At 47.3% G+C, this 16,307-nt stretch overlaps 1 protein-coding gene across 4 annotated transcripts; it reads right to left on the bottom strand.

Annotated features, from left to right (window-relative positions):
• Window positions 1-796: 796 nt before the first annotated feature.
• On the bottom strand, window positions 797-15,135 carry ANGEL1 (angel homolog 1). 4 transcript variants are annotated; one of them, XR_010472861.1, is made up of 10 exons: window positions 14,645-14,827; window positions 12,318-12,917; window positions 11,562-11,788; window positions 10,896-10,965; window positions 10,045-10,478; window positions 7,906-8,032; window positions 6,925-7,035; window positions 6,158-6,261; window positions 5,472-5,635; window positions 797-4,614 (listed from the first exon to the last, which is right to left on the bottom strand). XR_010472861.1 is itself a non-coding variant. In XM_065063830.1 (10 exons), the coding sequence occupies exons 2-10, from the start codon at window positions 12,682-12,684 to the stop codon at window positions 4,445-4,447; spliced, it is 1,740 nt and encodes a 579-aa protein (XP_064919902.1). In that variant the 5' UTR covers window positions 12,685-12,917; window positions 14,837-15,135; the 3' UTR covers window positions 797-4,444. The 4 variants fall into 4 exon arrangements, 3 of the variants coding, with proteins under 3 accessions (XP_064919902.1, XP_064919900.1, XP_064919901.1); XM_065063830.1 differs by lacking the exons at window positions 6,158-6,261; window positions 14,645-14,827 and adding exons at window positions 6,053-6,122; window positions 14,837-15,135; XM_065063828.1 differs by lacking the exon at window positions 6,158-6,261 and adding an exon at window positions 6,053-6,122 and having other exon boundaries at window positions 14,645-14,826.
• Between the last annotated feature and the right edge of the window lie 1,172 nt (window positions 15,136-16,307).

The raw sequence follows: 16,307 nt of genomic DNA, 5'->3' as shown, positions 1-16,307 counted from the left end.
GAAACGCCATTCAATGGCAATGATCATGCAGCCTGCGCATTGCAGCCTGACAGCGCTGTGGAAAACGCTGAAGGCCAGGCAGCTGCGGTCTGGTAAGGAGCAGGTCGCAGCCAGCAATCCAATTACCTTGCACACCAGGAAGCCTATGGAAAGGAGATGGTGTCCCACTAAGGCTTCTGAGCTCCTTCAGATGAGCCACAGAAGGCTTAATCTGCATTTGGGTGAATCATGGATACTCTGCAAATTCCTAACAGTACATCCAATATATGTTTATTACTGAGGTGGTGGCAACAGGAGAAGAAACTGCACTGTAGTGACACCCTGCTTTGCAGACTGTTTGCCAACATCACTCTCAAATATCATTCGAAGCAGGGCACGTACCTTGAACGCTTCTTAAAAGAGATTCTCTCCGAGATGCTGAACTGTTCTTAGAACCTCTACAAGACTCCTGAGTGAAGAGGATTTAAAGTCAAGTATATTTCAGAGTTCTTCTGTGCTTTACAAAACAGGTGGCATTAATGATAAACTTGTTTTTTTGTTTCATATAACAAGAATTATTCCCATCCAAGTGTTGATTTCAGAGCTCCCATCCTTCCCACTCTTAAGAGTTAAGAGGTGAGAGAAACCACTATCTTACATCTTGATGCTATTTAAATATTGAGTTTATAATAAAACTTAGCCCTAAAGAACTCCACCCATAGCTTTTAACTGAAGAAATGCAGCTGCTGGATATAGCAGTCATGGGAAAACAGCTGCTGGAGAGATACCTCGTAAGAAAAAGGCATGGAGAATGACCTCAAGCAGCAGCCAAGTTTCATTTATTGAGAAAAAAAACCTAAAACAATCATATTGTTTACCACTCCTCCCATCCCATGTAATTGGGAAAACTGATTATAAAGGGCATTCTCCTGAACGGATGAACTTAAAACTCTGAGAAAGTGAAGGAAGTCCAACTTCTATCTAAATAGCATAATTAAATACCAACTAGCAGCTGTGATGCAAAGTAAGCTGTTGTCTAGCAAAGATACTGTGTCAAATACGCGTTTTCCTCAACAGCTGCATGCTCCCGCAGCTTAGGACACGGGTCACAGGGCATGTATCCACACTGCCAGTGCTCTCTGGCATCCCTTCCCCTAAGTACCAGTCTCCTTGAGCTCAACATCACTACTGATGTAGATGATCCTACCTCCATGATACCTTCCCTTTCTGAATACAACAGATACTCCTGTTCCACTTTCACAGTCATTTACAGACCCCTCTGTAGTTCATCAGAAAGCTGTGCTAATGACAACTAGCCATGCATTTAGGTCAGGAAAACAGTGTTAAGAGCTACATCTGGAATCTTAGTTCTGCTTCCCACCACAAGCTGTTCATTATCACAGCCTCTTCTTACATCACTGTGAGCTATTCTCTAAGCCTCACAGAACACATTCTTTTCTTGCTACAGCTATATAGCAGTTGCTGTTTTAGCGGTAGGGACTCTTTGCCCCAGTCCCACCTCCAAACTTCTCCTATAGTCGCCCACAGCCAGAGGCATTCACAGGTCTCCAGATCCATTTGGTGTGAACTTCAAATTGCTCTAGAACACAGGGGTTTTTTTTCTTTCCTAAAACAGGTCAGCTCTGTAGTGGTCTATACCAGAGCTTCAGGGACATTCATCAAAACAGCCACAGCAATTGACTCAACTCTGTGTGTCTGTATGCAGACACTTGCAACACAACAGTTTCACCTATGAACACCCAAGGAGGCAAGTGTGAGCCAGGATCTTGGGAGCTCCAGGTCCCTCTGGGAGCTTTCCGACCTTCAGAAGGCAGAATCAGAGGACTTGCAGTCATTGTATTGTCCTGTGGTTTCTCAGCACACGACTCCACCTCCAGTGTTCAACAACCTAACCATTCCAAGTTCATTCCATACCATTCCATGTACTGAAAGAGGAAGCATTAGCTTGATGCAACGGGTAGAGCAGGAGGGCTGCGTTCACAGAAACATGCACACCCCATCAACTGCCCACCAGACCCAGCCAGCAATTACAACCAAAGCAAACTGCCCAAGTTGTAGGTGCCAACACTGCATCACAGTGGTTTTTGTTTTGCTTTTGGGTGGTTGTTTTTAAACCCTTAGTGTCTTCAGAGTTTCCTATTACAACGTTACCAGCTGGAGGATGTTATTTGCAACCAGGCTGCTTTTTGGCAACCTCTTTTCAAGCCTGGCAGAAATTAAACCTCTCAGTTCAGTGATTTCCCTTTCCTCCCCTGCCTTTACAAATACAGCCAATTACAAAATCAGAATAAGAGTACTTGGAGAAATTATTGCAACTGTCAGCCAAACAGAGCCATAGAAACACAGCTCTGCATCACTCCCCATGTACGAACACCAGTGTCACCCCAGAACCATTACCTGTGAAACTAAGGGCAAGCAAAGCTTCAGACTTATTCACCCCCAGATTGCCGTTCACTTATACAGACTCCTGCATGTTATCCCAGCTGGGGTAGCAAAAGCCATCCACACATCACCAGGCAAATACCACACCATCTGGCAGGGGCAAGAAGGAAACATGCAGTCCCGACACAATCATATGGGCACAGAACACAACCCACACACACCCCTCTTGTTTCTGTAGAGTTTACAGAAGTGAGCTGTAAAAGATCAGCAGTACTTACTTTCTTTGGGAGGAGGGGAAGGGCTTCTGAATGCAAACCATTTTGCAAGACAAGCCCAATGCCAAATAAACCACCCCTGAGATCTGGGGATGTGCTGGGAGACAACAGCTAGGCCCACTTCTTCCCTCTCTTCAACCCTCATTACTACTACCACATGTAGCTCGTTTGTCCTCTCCTCTTTCACGTCCCAGCCAGCAAAGCCTCATTGAGCAAGTCCTCCGAGTGTTCAGCTGCCAAGAGCACAAGGTGCTGCAGTTACTTTGTGGGGTCTTATATTAGAAAAAATTTATTTTTCAATACAGAAAGTAACATCTAAAATATGAAAGTCCCCCAATATAACCCAGGAAGAGAAAACAATATTTCAAGTCTCCTCGTACCTTCCCACAAAAACCTGAAGTGGGACCAGATTTCCCTGCCTCATTTGTAAACAGAAGATTGATAATGTTTCCACCAATATTGCTTTCATCTCTCAGGGAAAAACCGAGCACCAAATGTCAGGCTGAACTGGGGAATCTGTCCTAGGAACAGGCATAGTTCTATTGTTTTTGTACAGGCCAAGCCACTGCTGACACAAGTACACTGATAGGACACCAAAGGTACACTGGGACTGACAAGCTGGCTCCATGCTACACAGCCGTCCTCTCCGTCCCAACACCTGCCCAGAGACAGGAGTCAGGACAAGTTCTACCTACAAAAACAGGGCTGGCTCCAGAAGAAGGCAGTAGCACCAACTTCAGTCTGGCGCAGCAAGATGCTACAGGTTGGCTATCTGACCCCTGCTAGGCTGAATGCAATAGGGAGGGCACAGAGAAAGAACTGGGCAAGTGACAAGTATCAGTTCTTCCATCTGATGGCTCTGCTGCCTCTCACATGCCCTCCATTTTCATCTTGCTTTTGGGACCTCCCAGACCTATACAGTCCTGGGGCTGTCATGCCTTACAGGACAACTTTTTCCACCTGATATTCACTGGGAGGATTATAAGTATTTTTCCTACATGTGCCAAACTATGTAATGTTCTGAGACTGTTAAAAAGGAAGAGTGCCTTCCCCAAGGCCTCTAAGTTTTTGCTGCAGTTCTAGAGCTCCTGCGGGTGGCTCTGCAGAGCCCCTGGCTCTACTCCCGACAATCCCATTCCCTGGTCCACTAGTTACAGCAGGCAGCTTCTTGTAGAAACTGCTCTACTACACAGACATTCCTGCAGCAAGGCAGTCCTTACACATTACAAAGTAAAAGCCGCTCCCAAACAGCAGAGCCAACACTCTCAAAGGCAACACAACTAGTCCTAAAAGGACTATACTTCATACATAACCTATCACCGACAAATTAAACCAACCATTGTTCTGGTGTGAAAGAATACTGGCGTGTACATCCACCGCTCCTTGGTGGCAATTAACTAGTCAGAAGTAGGCAGCGTTGTCCACTCTTTTCCAGCTCCTTGAAGATCTCATATAGGGACAAACAAACATGGGAGTCATGCTGGTTCCTGCAACACTAAAACATCTGCTGAACAAAGCAGTGGAACAAGGATCCCTTTTAGAGATGGCAATGCTTGAATACAACTGGAAGCCCACTGGGAACACAGCTCAGCTTTGCAGAAACCCACAAAATATCAACGCAAAAAGCACTCCAACTGTCCCATCCCTGCTTTTTGTGAGGGTATGAGGGGAGAAAAGGACTTTTAGGGCATGGCAAGGAAAAGAGTTTTCTTGCAAGCAGGTGGTGCAATCCAGAGCCTCATCTGCTGTATTCAGAACAGCTTTTCTCTAGGGAAAGGGAACCAACACTAACTCTCTGTGAGGCTGGAGATCTCCAAGCCAAAGCTAGCGAGCAGGCAGAGATGATCAGATGAACAAAAAGGATTTGGTAAGCCATTTGCCATCAACAGAACATCTTCAGACAGAAGGGAAAGGCGGCCTAGCAGCTTCAGGGCTCCATCCTGGTACAGCCTGCGACCTGACAAAGAAAATGGAAACATCAGCCAGAAGACTGGTGCTGTATATTAACTCTTTACAGTCACAGGAGGATGCTTGTCAATGCTTTCCTGTTGTTTTCCTGATGAACGAAGAGTGCCTGCACAAACACTGCATGCACCTTTGAGCCTAGACGTGAAAGCAGTGAGCATCCTATAATACTGCTGTTCAATGTTTTCATATACTTGCAGGCACAGGAATAGAGTATACACTAAACCGATCAGGCAGTTGCTTAAATTGGTAGTTCCATTCATGGTACTAAGTCCCAGCAATAGCTTCAGATTCTCTGAGGAAGAGGAATTCATCTCTTCATTCCTAATCTCCTCCCCAAAACTGATTCTGACATGATCCAAACCAGGTCAGAGACAGTTCCCGGATGCATTTACAGGCAGTCTTTCATCAATGTATCTCATGTTTCAGGGAGCAAAGAGGTGGTGCCACTGTAACCACATTCACCACATCCTAAGGCCCGTGTGTGGTCTCAATCAGACCAGAAGTCCAAGCTTTGAACTTTGGACCCAACACTGCCTGTTACCAAGAGCACAAGTAAGATACTTACACAGAAGAACAGCATCCATTCTGTTCCAGCTTCCTCAAAAGTCTACATGAACCTAAGCTGAGCAGCTTCAGTTTTTCTACAGCAAAGATTAAGCGTCTTCTCATGATACCTGAGCAAATGTTGCTTCCGCTTTGTGCATCATTTCAGCCGAAGTCACACCCACACCCTGTAGATCCGCCCCAACTTAATGAAATGCACCGCCCAACACCGAGCTGCATGCTGACATGCCTCACAGCCCTCTCCCAACATCACAGGGATAAGCCCCGCACTGTCACACTCACCCCCTCTGTTCCTATCCTCCACGGGCTCTGCTGAGTAGAAGATATAATCAACAGTGGCTCCAAGGCCCATGGGCATTGTTGTGACCTCCGGGCGTCCCCTCTGTGGCAGGAAGTGGCTGTAGACGGAGGTCAGGTTGAGGCCATGCTGGATAATGCCTGAAGACCTGCACATGAACAGCCATCGCTTACCAAGGAAGGAAAGAGAACAATGCAGTGTTCAGCACTGCACTCACAGTTTAAGTTGGATGTTCCCTTGCTGATGCAAATGGCTAAACTATTTTTATTTTGTGAACACACAGAAAACAGTCTTTCAGAATTATTCACTCCACTTACACCAAAGACTATGGACTTCCTTTGCCTCCAGTACCTGTCTATGTCCTTCATTGTCAACCTTACAACACTGACAGAGCAGCGCCCAGCTGCTGGGACAACCCTGGGTAGGTCTGGCTCTTCCAGACAGCACTCCTTGCTCTCCACCACCCTCATATTCATTTCAGTGTTTACTTTCAGCCAGACTTTCAGTGCTCAGGAAAATGAAACTGGGCTCAAAGAGTGGGGCCACTGAAGATGCACCAAATTACCTTGGGACGAATGGCTGGGGATCAGGATCTTTCACCATGACAGCAGGCTTGGGCCAGTGTGCAGGGCGGTCTGCAAAGGAGCAAAGAGATTCCAGCCAGACTTACACAGATCCTGGAAGAGGCTGCTCATCCCCAGTCTGAGAAGCTTCTCTTGAGACCAAACGCATCTTTTTGCCCAAGAAGAGCAGATAGCTTCCAGTCACAGGCACCTTAAAGAAAAATATTCAAAGGAAACTCCAGCTCTAAGACTAACAGGAACATCCTAAGAGCAGACCAGAGCAAACACCTGAGAAGTCATATTCCGCCCTGGTAAGAACATGCCCTTAAGGCATTTATTATCAAAGCTCAGGATACTTCAACCTTTGCTATCAAATCAAGTTCATTTGCCTTAGCCTAAAGCTTACTCAAAGGTTGTCTAGCAAGGCAGAAAATAAATGGAGAGAGCAGAACCAGCCATGCCACGAGGCCCAGTGGTGAGGCAGTGTCTACTGGGTACCAGCATCCAGAGACATTTATGTTGTGGCCATTGTGACATTACAGTCTTCAGGTTTGTCCTCCCTCACCAAAAATCTTGAAGGGGAAAAAAAAATGTACACATATATATATATTTTTCACTTTATAAGAAACTCCAAAAAAAACTTTATAAGACTTCAAAAGAAGCTGAATCACAGTCCATCTCAAGAAATACCGTCGGCGTGTATGAGGGTGATAAGACTGTACTCCTCTGAGCTCTCATGGAATCCATTAGTTATCACCCAGCCACAGAAGACACCCTTCTGACTTCCCCTCTTCTCACCAGGTATTACCTCCACCTCACATTTTCACCAAATCCAGCTAGGAGAGTAACAAGCTGAAAAATCTCCCATTAATACCTGGTTTAGCATCTGTCACACCTTCCAAGAGGACCAGGTGTGGTGGTCGCTCACAGGCAACATCACAAAAATGAAACTGGAGCAGAAAGTTCCGGCTGTATTTACGTCTGCCTGCAGAGAAAAATACAAGTTAAAAGAAAAATATGACTGCAGCAAAGTCACATCTATAGGGAACATCTGCATAATCTTTAGATCTTCAGACCTCTTCAGTATGAGGGAGGTTTTTGTGTCCAAGTAGTCTGATACCACGAGGATTGGAATCACTTAATAACCTAAATGTAGAACAGAACACGTGTAAATGTAGCAGAACAGAACACAGTTACTGCTACCCCTTTAGCTAATGCAACAGTCACGGTCAGCACCTTGATGAAACAAATTAAGAATGTTGCCTTTGAGACACCACAAGCTCAAGGGACTTTTCAGCAGATCAGCTAGTGTGTAAGTCAAGCAAATGTCTGCCAAAAAGAAAAAAAATTCTGGAGATCCGGTTGAATACAAGTTCTATGTTCAAGATTCCAGCAAAAGCTATTTAATGTGGACTGCTTCAATTTTTTTAAATCCACTCTAAGAACAGTAAAGAACAGCCATGATTGTAACGGTGCTCTTAGGAACAATTTTTTTAATAGTGGTGTGCAAATACTGCCCAAAGACGCTCCCACAAACACCTGCATCTGAAAGCTGTGCCTACTGAAAAAGGTTTACAACTGCACAAAAGCTGAGTCTGGGAATATGAAAGAGATACAGAGGGCAGTGGTTACTGGTAGGTGAACACTCAGCTCCTGACTAGAGAAAGAAAATGGCAGAAACTGGGCTACAGCAATAGACTCCAAAAAAACAAATTTAATTCATTTACCAAGGAAACAGAAGGGAATCTTTGCTGAGTGCATCACGCAACATGCTCAAGCTACTCAGAGGGACAGCAAGGCCCACAAATTGCCCATTCTCAGCAAACTCATGTTGTCAGTGCACACCAGAGCTCACCTAGTTTCTTTGGCTGGCACAGGGTGACATATTGGCAGTTGTCTGTTATACCCAGTGAGCTCGGCAACAGTGGGGACTGCAGCTTCCTTGAATAAAACTGTTGGGAAAAGTCTTCCTGACCAGACACCTGCAAAGGGGCCACAAACAGGAGAGGAAACATCAGAAACACAGAGCAGAACTTTTGCAAGCCACAGACAATGGACATATATACACTTGCCAAGAACACACTCATAAAAAGGCATGAATTAAGCTATTCAGAGTGTGGTGCTGACATAATAAACCTTCAGCTGTGGGGGACAGACACAATCAGCTAAAAGTTACCTGACCAAGATTCTTTGCAGGCATCTATTACTGAACTGATGATTTAGCTTGAAAGCCAATTATGTATTTAGAATCATTTTGGTTGGAAGAGATCCTCAAGATCATTAAGTCCAACCATTTAAATTGGTTTAGTGCCAGTAAACTGTAAATTTATACAGTCCTAAAATTACAATCAGCCCTTTGAAGGCAACTGCGAGGCTGATGTGGCCCCCAGTGAAAATGAGTCTGATATCCCTTCACTAAACCATGTCCCTAAGAACCTAATCTACACGTCTTTCAAACACCTCCAGACATGGTGATTCAATCAGTTCCCTGGGCAGCACATTCCAATGCCTGACAACAATTTCTGTGAAGAAATTTTCACTAATATCCAATCTGAACCTCCCCTGGAGCAACTTGAGACCATCTCCTCTCGTCCTATCACTTGCTACTTGGGAGACCAACACCCTCCATGCTACAACCTCCTTTCAGGTAGTTGTAGATAGTCATACAAGCCAGGATGCTGTTGGCCTTTCTGGCCACCTGGGCATGCTACCGGCTCATATTCAGCTGCCATCAACCAACACCCCCAGGTCCTTTTCTGACAGGCAGTTTTCCAGCCACTCCTCCGAGCCTGTAGCGCTGCCTGGGGTTGTTGTGACCCAAGTGCAGGACCCGGCACTTGGCCTTGTTGAACCTCATACAAGTGGCCTCAGTCCAATGATCCAGCTGGTCCAGATCCCTCTGTATGGCCATCCTACCCTGCAGAAGATCAACACTCCCACCCAATTTGGTGTCATCTGCAAACTTACTAAGGGTGCACTCGATCCCCTCATCCAGATCACTGACAAAGAGATTAAACAGAACTGGCCCCAATACTGAGCCCTGGGGAACACCATTTGTGACCAGCCACCAACTGGATTTGGTTCCATTCACCACAACTCTTTGAGCACGGCCAACCAGTCAGTTCTCTACCCAGCCAAGAGTACACCCATCCAGGTCATGAGCTGCCAGCTCCTCCAGGAGAATGCTGTGTGAAACAGTGTCAAAGCCTTTACTAAAGTCTAGGTACACAACATCTACAGACTTTACTTCATTCACTAAGCAGGTCACCTTGTCATAGAAGATCAGGTTTAGTCAAGCAGGACCTGCTTTTCACAAATCCATGCTGACTGGGCCTGATCATCTGGTTGTCCTGCATGTGCTGTGTAATGGCACTCAGGATGATCTGCTCCACAATCTTCCCTGGCACAAAAGTCAGACAGACAGGCCTGTAATTCCCCAGATTCTCCTTCAGGGTGTCATATTTGCCAACTTTCCAGTCAACTGGGACCTCCCCAGCTAGCCAGGACTGCTGATAATAATTGAAAGAGGCTTGGTGAGCACCTCTGCCAGCTCCCTCAGAACCCTTGGGTGGATTTGATCATAGACATACAGTAACAGGTAACCACACAAGACTCAAGCATAGGTTCCCATTTCTAACTTTTCAGATCAAATATGCACATAAAATTCCAGTAAGTCTCTGTTGAGTTCTGTTTCCCTGTGCTTCCAGTCACCTAGGCACTGAAATCTCATAGCAAAAGGGGAGCCAGAACCTGAAATTAAGTGGTCTATTATCACTGGTCTGCCTCAAAAGAAACCAAAAGAGCAGTTGTGGAAACAATACGTACACATTTGTCCACTTCTTTCCCCAACAGTGCTGGAGGCATTGGAGAAGACTGCTGTATAACTGCATTCAATATTCAAACTATTTCCTCATGAGATAAAGCATGCAGCCATGCATTTCTCTAGCAGCATGCATTAAAGAGCTGCCCCATCCCAGTTCTGGCTGGCACCTACCTTCCAGGCTGGCATCCCATGGTAGGAAAGTTCACCATTCCGTATGAATTTGTAGAGTGGAGAATCGGGTACAGAATTCAGGTCTCCACACAAGATGACAGGATAATAGCTGCCTTCAGTAGTTTTAGCAATCTTGTCGATCTCTGCTAGAAGCAGGGCCATCTGGGCCAGTTTGATATCTCCCCGCCGGGGATTGAACAACACATGAGTGTTGGCCACACACAAAGGACTGACTGTCTTCAGATCCAGGCCCTCTGGGAGCAGAGGCTGCAGCAGCAGCACCAAGCCCACATTATCCCGATTGAGGACCTCCAGGCCAGGATGGAAGTATTCTATGGGGCTGTGGTTGATCAGCTGAAACCTGCTGTGCTTATAGCACACAGCACAGCCATCCGTCTTTGTCCCGGTTCTTCGTTTATAGAAGCATGCAAATCCTGAAAAGAAACCATCACCAATTTAAAGGTTTATCTAGTCACTACCTCAGGATACCCACATCAGCTGAGGAGTTCAGCAAGTCTGTGTGGCAGAAGAGGTTCCTACTACATATGGGTACAGCACTATACCCTATTCTGTGCCAATAATCACAGTTTATCACTTATCACTGAGGGTATTTTCTCTCCTTGTCCTCCTAGGACCCTCTCAATTTTGCTACTCTGATCTGTCAACTCTGAGAAAGATCAGTTACAAAAGAAAGCCTATGGGTCTAGGCAGACAGTTCAGAAGTAGAGCTAGCACCCACCCGACAAACAAGAAGAGCTCTCTCCACAGCAAGTGCTCTGAAGACGATAAGCGGGAAGTACTGCTGGGCCAGTCCCATGAGCTGGAGGTACAAACACAAAAGCAGGACATACCCATCTCCTTGAATGCTGGTTCCAGCTGCTCCTGGTAATGGTTCTCTTGCACCTCCTGCAGACACAAAACCTGGAAGGAAGGCAGAAACCTCACTCGCTCCACCAGCATTTGCTAGTTACCTTGTTTTGGGAAAGGAAGAAAGTGGAAAGTATACTCACATACCAACCCTGCAACCAGAAAGGTCATCACTGCAACTCTGTCCTGTACTTTGCAGATAGAGAGCAATAACTTTCTGGGTCACATTAGCTTATTATTCAGTTTTCTGATGACAAGGCAGAAGATCCTTCATCACACAAAGAGGACTCAAGTAACACAGAAATCATAAAGTCCTCTTCTATGCAGTCTACCCCTCCTGTGCTGCCTTATGAACTTGGTCCTTTCCTTATCTCTTCTTTTTCTACTTCTGCTGTTTAAAGAAGTTAAGCCCTGCTATCAAAGTATGACTATTTTCTACAGTAACACAATCAAAGCAAGACAGACACACAAAAAAAACATATGTACAATGCCTCTAACACTCTCAGAGGAATCAGTGTTCAGTTACCAAGCAGGTAGCGTATCATAAGGATTTCCCACCCACTTTTTTTTTTTTTTTTTTGAACTGTTAGATCAAACAAGGAATTCAAATTCTGGTGGCACTGACGTGAGAAAGGCCAAGTCATACTCACATCAGGATCCCAGTGCTGGATCTCTTGCAAAAGGTTTGGAAGGCGGTAGTTCCAGTTCAGGATGTCTGGATGACAGTGTAGATAGAGATCAAGACCCTGCTCCACCAGGTCCTGGGCAAGGATGTTGTAAGACATGACTCGAAATTCAAAGAGAGGAGTGCTTTTTGAGACCTGTTCTAGCACAGAGGGCTGGACAGAAAGATCCTCCCAGTCTCTCCATAAAATATCTACATGCAAGAGACAAAAAGCCAAGTTACAGCCATGCTGAATACCCTGCCAACAGTTTTGTTTCCCAGGGACCCAGAAAATAGCCATTCTTATTCTCTGAGCTAGGGTATTCTAGTCTCTGAGTAAACCATCACCCAATCTGGTTATCAGGTGCTCTTTTTGGATGCCTTTGGATAGCTGTCAATGGGGCTGACATAACAGGAGACCACAGTCAAGCATACTGAAACACCCAACCAGCTTTTGGGTGCTTTTTATATTATAAAGCCAGTACTTGGGAATAGTTCCCGGGAAATGAACATACATTGATGTTCAGACCAGATGGTCGTAGCACAGAGACTACTAGCTGCGACCAGCCCTTCCTCAGCAAAAACTGACTTTACAGCTTTCAGTAGCAGATTCTGTCAATTCTGCATGGACAGATATAATCAATGTCTTACTTACAGCAAGCCCAGACACAAGAACCTGACCACATTCACTACAAATGTAAATTCCAACCCAATCATTAGATTCAGAGCTGTTACTACTGACCATGGTAGGGTACCTCTGTCAGGAGAGGACAAAATTGCACCCTATCTGGAATGAGCCAGGCTGGGGGCTCTGTTGGCACTGTCTCTTCATCAAGTGCTAAACTCCAGGCCAGCACAGCTGGGTCTTCATTCTGCACCTTCACATCAATTGTGCCACAGCCAGCTATCTGGTGATCCGTCTGTGGCGCCACAGCTGCCCAAGGGGCACTGTCTGCTACAGCCACTGTTTCCTCTGCTGGTAATTTTGCCAGTTCAGTCACTGCATCATCTTGTGGTTCTGAAGAAGCCAAGGCATGGAGCTCTGTGAGCTGCTGACCAGCACACTGGGTGACTTCTGGAGACAAATTCAGGTCACGGAGGCTAGTCATCAATAGCTCTGAACCTTCTAACCAGTCACTAGTGAGTGTAACTGATACTTTCCCCACTGCTGGAGCACTCTCATCGGCTGGCAAATTCCCTGCTCCTTCTTCCAGCCACTGCTGCAGAAGGGCTTCTTGCTCTTCTGGGACCAACCTTCCTCTCGTCGCAGCAAAGACGCCCTCTATCTGGGTGGACGTGCTCTTCGCCAGAAGCACATTCTTTGGACAGGTAAAGAAAGCATCTGCCATTTAAAAACAAACAAAACCAACATAAGACAGAAGGAAAACTTTTCTCACTCTTTTCTTTTTCCTATATGTTTGCTATAACTCTGTGCAATACAACTATTCAGTATGGGAACCCAAACAAATTACTTCTCTGAAGAAAAACAGTTACAGTCTGAATAACTTACCCTGCCTCTTCCTGAACACTAGCCCGTAGTCCAGGTCTAATTATGATAATCAAAGTCACGGAACCTGTACAGGATGACTATGGCTTTACCAACTTTAGAGAATGCAATTCTAACTTCTGTAGTGCCGCAACCAGTCAGCCACGCAAAAGGCCTTGTGGAAACTACCAGCTCTCCGCAACACACGTAAACGTACAGATTGTGGAAGCCAGCTGATGGGGGCATGGGATAAGAAGCCAGGCTCTTGCAGATGACCACTTGGAGCAAGTTTCTTTCCAAAGATTGACTAAGGAAGTAGTGCTCAGCTAAGAGAATCAAACATACCACAAGAATGTATTGCAGAAGAAAAACTGTTCTGTTATTAAGAGATTAAAATTAAAGACACCGAGGGACCAACATGTGCAGTTAAAAGCATTATTAGAGATAATGTATACACAGAAGTAGTCCTGGTAAGAATTACAGACCACCTAATTACTGACACCCACGGTAACGAATTTTAAAAACATTGCTGTTAATGTCACACTTGAATATACTAATATTGGCAGGGTAAAGTAGAAAAAGAAAGGGACTCTTTTCACTTGTACCTATATAAGAGACGACAGCATTTACATTTTGCTACGAATCCTGAGCAGACAGCGGTCCCTACTGTTGACTTATCAGTTTTTGTTGTCTACAGATCACTTTTTTGCTGCTATATCACTGTGACAGCCAGTCAGCCAGAGCCGTAACATACAAGAGTCAGCAACATCTGTTTAAGCTTTTACTGTATTTTTTGTGTCAAAGCTTTCTGCACGTGTCATGAATGGGGCTTTAAGAACCACACTTCTCTCCGTAGTTTTGTAATTCAGTTAATGAACATCAGAAACACCAATGTACCCAAGTTATACTTTCACACACCACCAGCCAGGCACAGCTGTTACAAGAGCCTGTTACTGTAGGATGGGAGCTGAATTTGAGAGGTGACAGGTAGCTGCTCTCTATGACCACGGTGTGCTGGTGGCTGCTATGGGCCCGGGGACACGTTCAGCCAGGAGGGTGGTTTTACACCAGCACAGTCACCAGCGACTGTGAAGCAGCTGTACCGATCTAGGAAACTAAGTGAAACACTGATGCACGCAAAGCAAGAGTCCATCCACGAGTCACCTGCTGGTCCTCGGGCAGCCACAGGCCTCGGAGCGGCCCATCTCCAAAGAGCTCCCCAAACCCGCAGCGCAGGCCGGGGCAGGAGGCTCGGGCCTCCCCGCAGATCGCACCCGCCGCTGCTGCACAACCGTCGGCCCTTCTTCCCTCCACAAACCGAGCCCCCGCGCCGCCCCGGCCCGGCACAAGCGCCGACGGCACCTCGGGCAGCAGCCCGGGCCCCCACCCGCCTCTCCTGCCGCTGGGGAGAAGGGCTCGGGGAACTACGGGGCGGCCAGCAGGACCCCGGCTCCCAACCGCCGAGGCAGCATCCCCCGCAGGCCGGGCCGGGGGGGAGGCGAGGAGCACTCGCACCCCGCCCCTGCGGGCCCGCGCCGCCGCCTCCCCCGATTCCTGCCGCCGCCCGCCCGGGGCCGGGTTACCTCGGAGGGCCCGGAGGAGCCGCGCCGCCGGCAGCAGCACGTAGCAGAGCACGGTGCCGATCATACCGCCCGACGCGGCTCGGCCTCCACCGCCCCCGGCCCGGCCGCGGCGAGTCGGCGCGTCGGCCCCGCCTCAGCAGCGACAGTACGGCGCGGCCTGGGCCTGAGCCCCGGCGGCGCGCAGGCACTCACCGCGCCGGGCCGGCACCGCGCTGCGCCGCCGCGCCGCAGGGCCTAGCGGCCGGCTCGGGCCTGGCCCTCCTAGTGCGCTGCTCCGGGCCGCCGCCCCCGAGAGGACGCGGCCGACAGGTGGGACGGCCCCAGCTGGTCGACCCCGGCCGGGGTGGGGCCGTGCCGCCTCGCTGTGGGGCCGGAGCGCAGTCGGGGCGCAGGCTCGGCCCCGCGGGGGACGCGCACCCGGGCAGGGCCGGCGACGGGGCTCAGCAGCGCTGCTGTGCCCGGGAGTTCAGCAGCTGTGACCCTCAGCTGGGTGACAGCAGCTTTCTGGCCCCACCACCCTGAAATCTGTGTTGTCAAACTAAAGTTCTCACGCCATGTTCTCCGGAAATCCAAACTGAAAGGAAAATTCCCAGGAATTTTTTCCCCTGGAAAGCCACTAAGCAAAGTCTCATTTGCTCCAGATGAGTTAATAATTACACAGGCTTTGCAAACACCGTTGATGATATTTTATGTTTTGCAGAGTGCAAGCTCTGTGTGGACAAACGCCATCGGGGACGGGTGAAACACCGCCGTCCACAGGTCACCACCGCTCTGCAGAACCGCCCCCTCCCACCTGGCGGTGCGCACACTGTGCCCTGTGCCACACGAAACCAGTCACATGTTGAAAACTGACAGTTTCATATGACAAGAGGAGTCCTGGCTGAAGGCCACGTTTTATATGTTTTGCTTCATCCCACATTTGAATGTAGAGCGCTGCCAGACTGCCCCCTTGATGGTGACCTGCTGCTATCTCATGGTTCATACCTAGACAAAACACTTTTTGAGGGACAACCTGCCTCTTACCCTTTTTGTGTATGGTGATAAGCACAATAGGTGTCCACAGCTAGGATATGAGCTGATGTTATAATGTATATACATAATAATCCCACCGGTCTCATTTTCAAATCCCTATTTATAAAACACCACAGACATAGGGATTTGTCTCAAAACCCACAGATGTTCCTGGCAAAGCACAGAACTGGACTGTGGTCTCCCATCTCCTGCGGCAGTAAGGAAACCTCTGGAAACCATCATTGGTTTCTAGTCCAAAAATGGAGATAGTTCTTCAGAGGAAGGACCCACAACATTAAGGGCTGATGACTGTGGCATTTAAAACAAGGCTGTTCTTTAAAAGGAAAGATCTAAGACAGTATCTTCAGACCCAACCCACACCAGTATAATCAGACTGAAACTGGAGAAGGATGTTAGATGGTGCCACACAGAAGCAAGTATCTGGACAGCCACAGTTGTTTGGCCTACAGTAAGAAAAAATATTTACAAACTTTGGCAATAAAATCAAAGCTGACAACAGTCATCTGCTTCAGGGTCAAACCTTCCACTGGCTTTTGCGGCATTTTGTTCTATGTCCAAATATAACCTACCATGGTCTCTAATGACTGGACTGCTTGAGAGGTTTATGTAGAACCTAGGGGAATAAAACCAC

This window comes from Columba livia, chromosome 5 (assembly GCF_036013475.1).
Source record: "Columba livia isolate bColLiv1 breed racing homer chromosome 5, bColLiv1.pat.W.v2, whole genome shotgun sequence".
Lineage (NCBI taxonomy): Eukaryota > Metazoa > Chordata > Aves > Columbiformes > Columbidae > Columba > Columba livia.
This window is presented reverse-complemented; position numbering and strand designations above follow the sequence as displayed.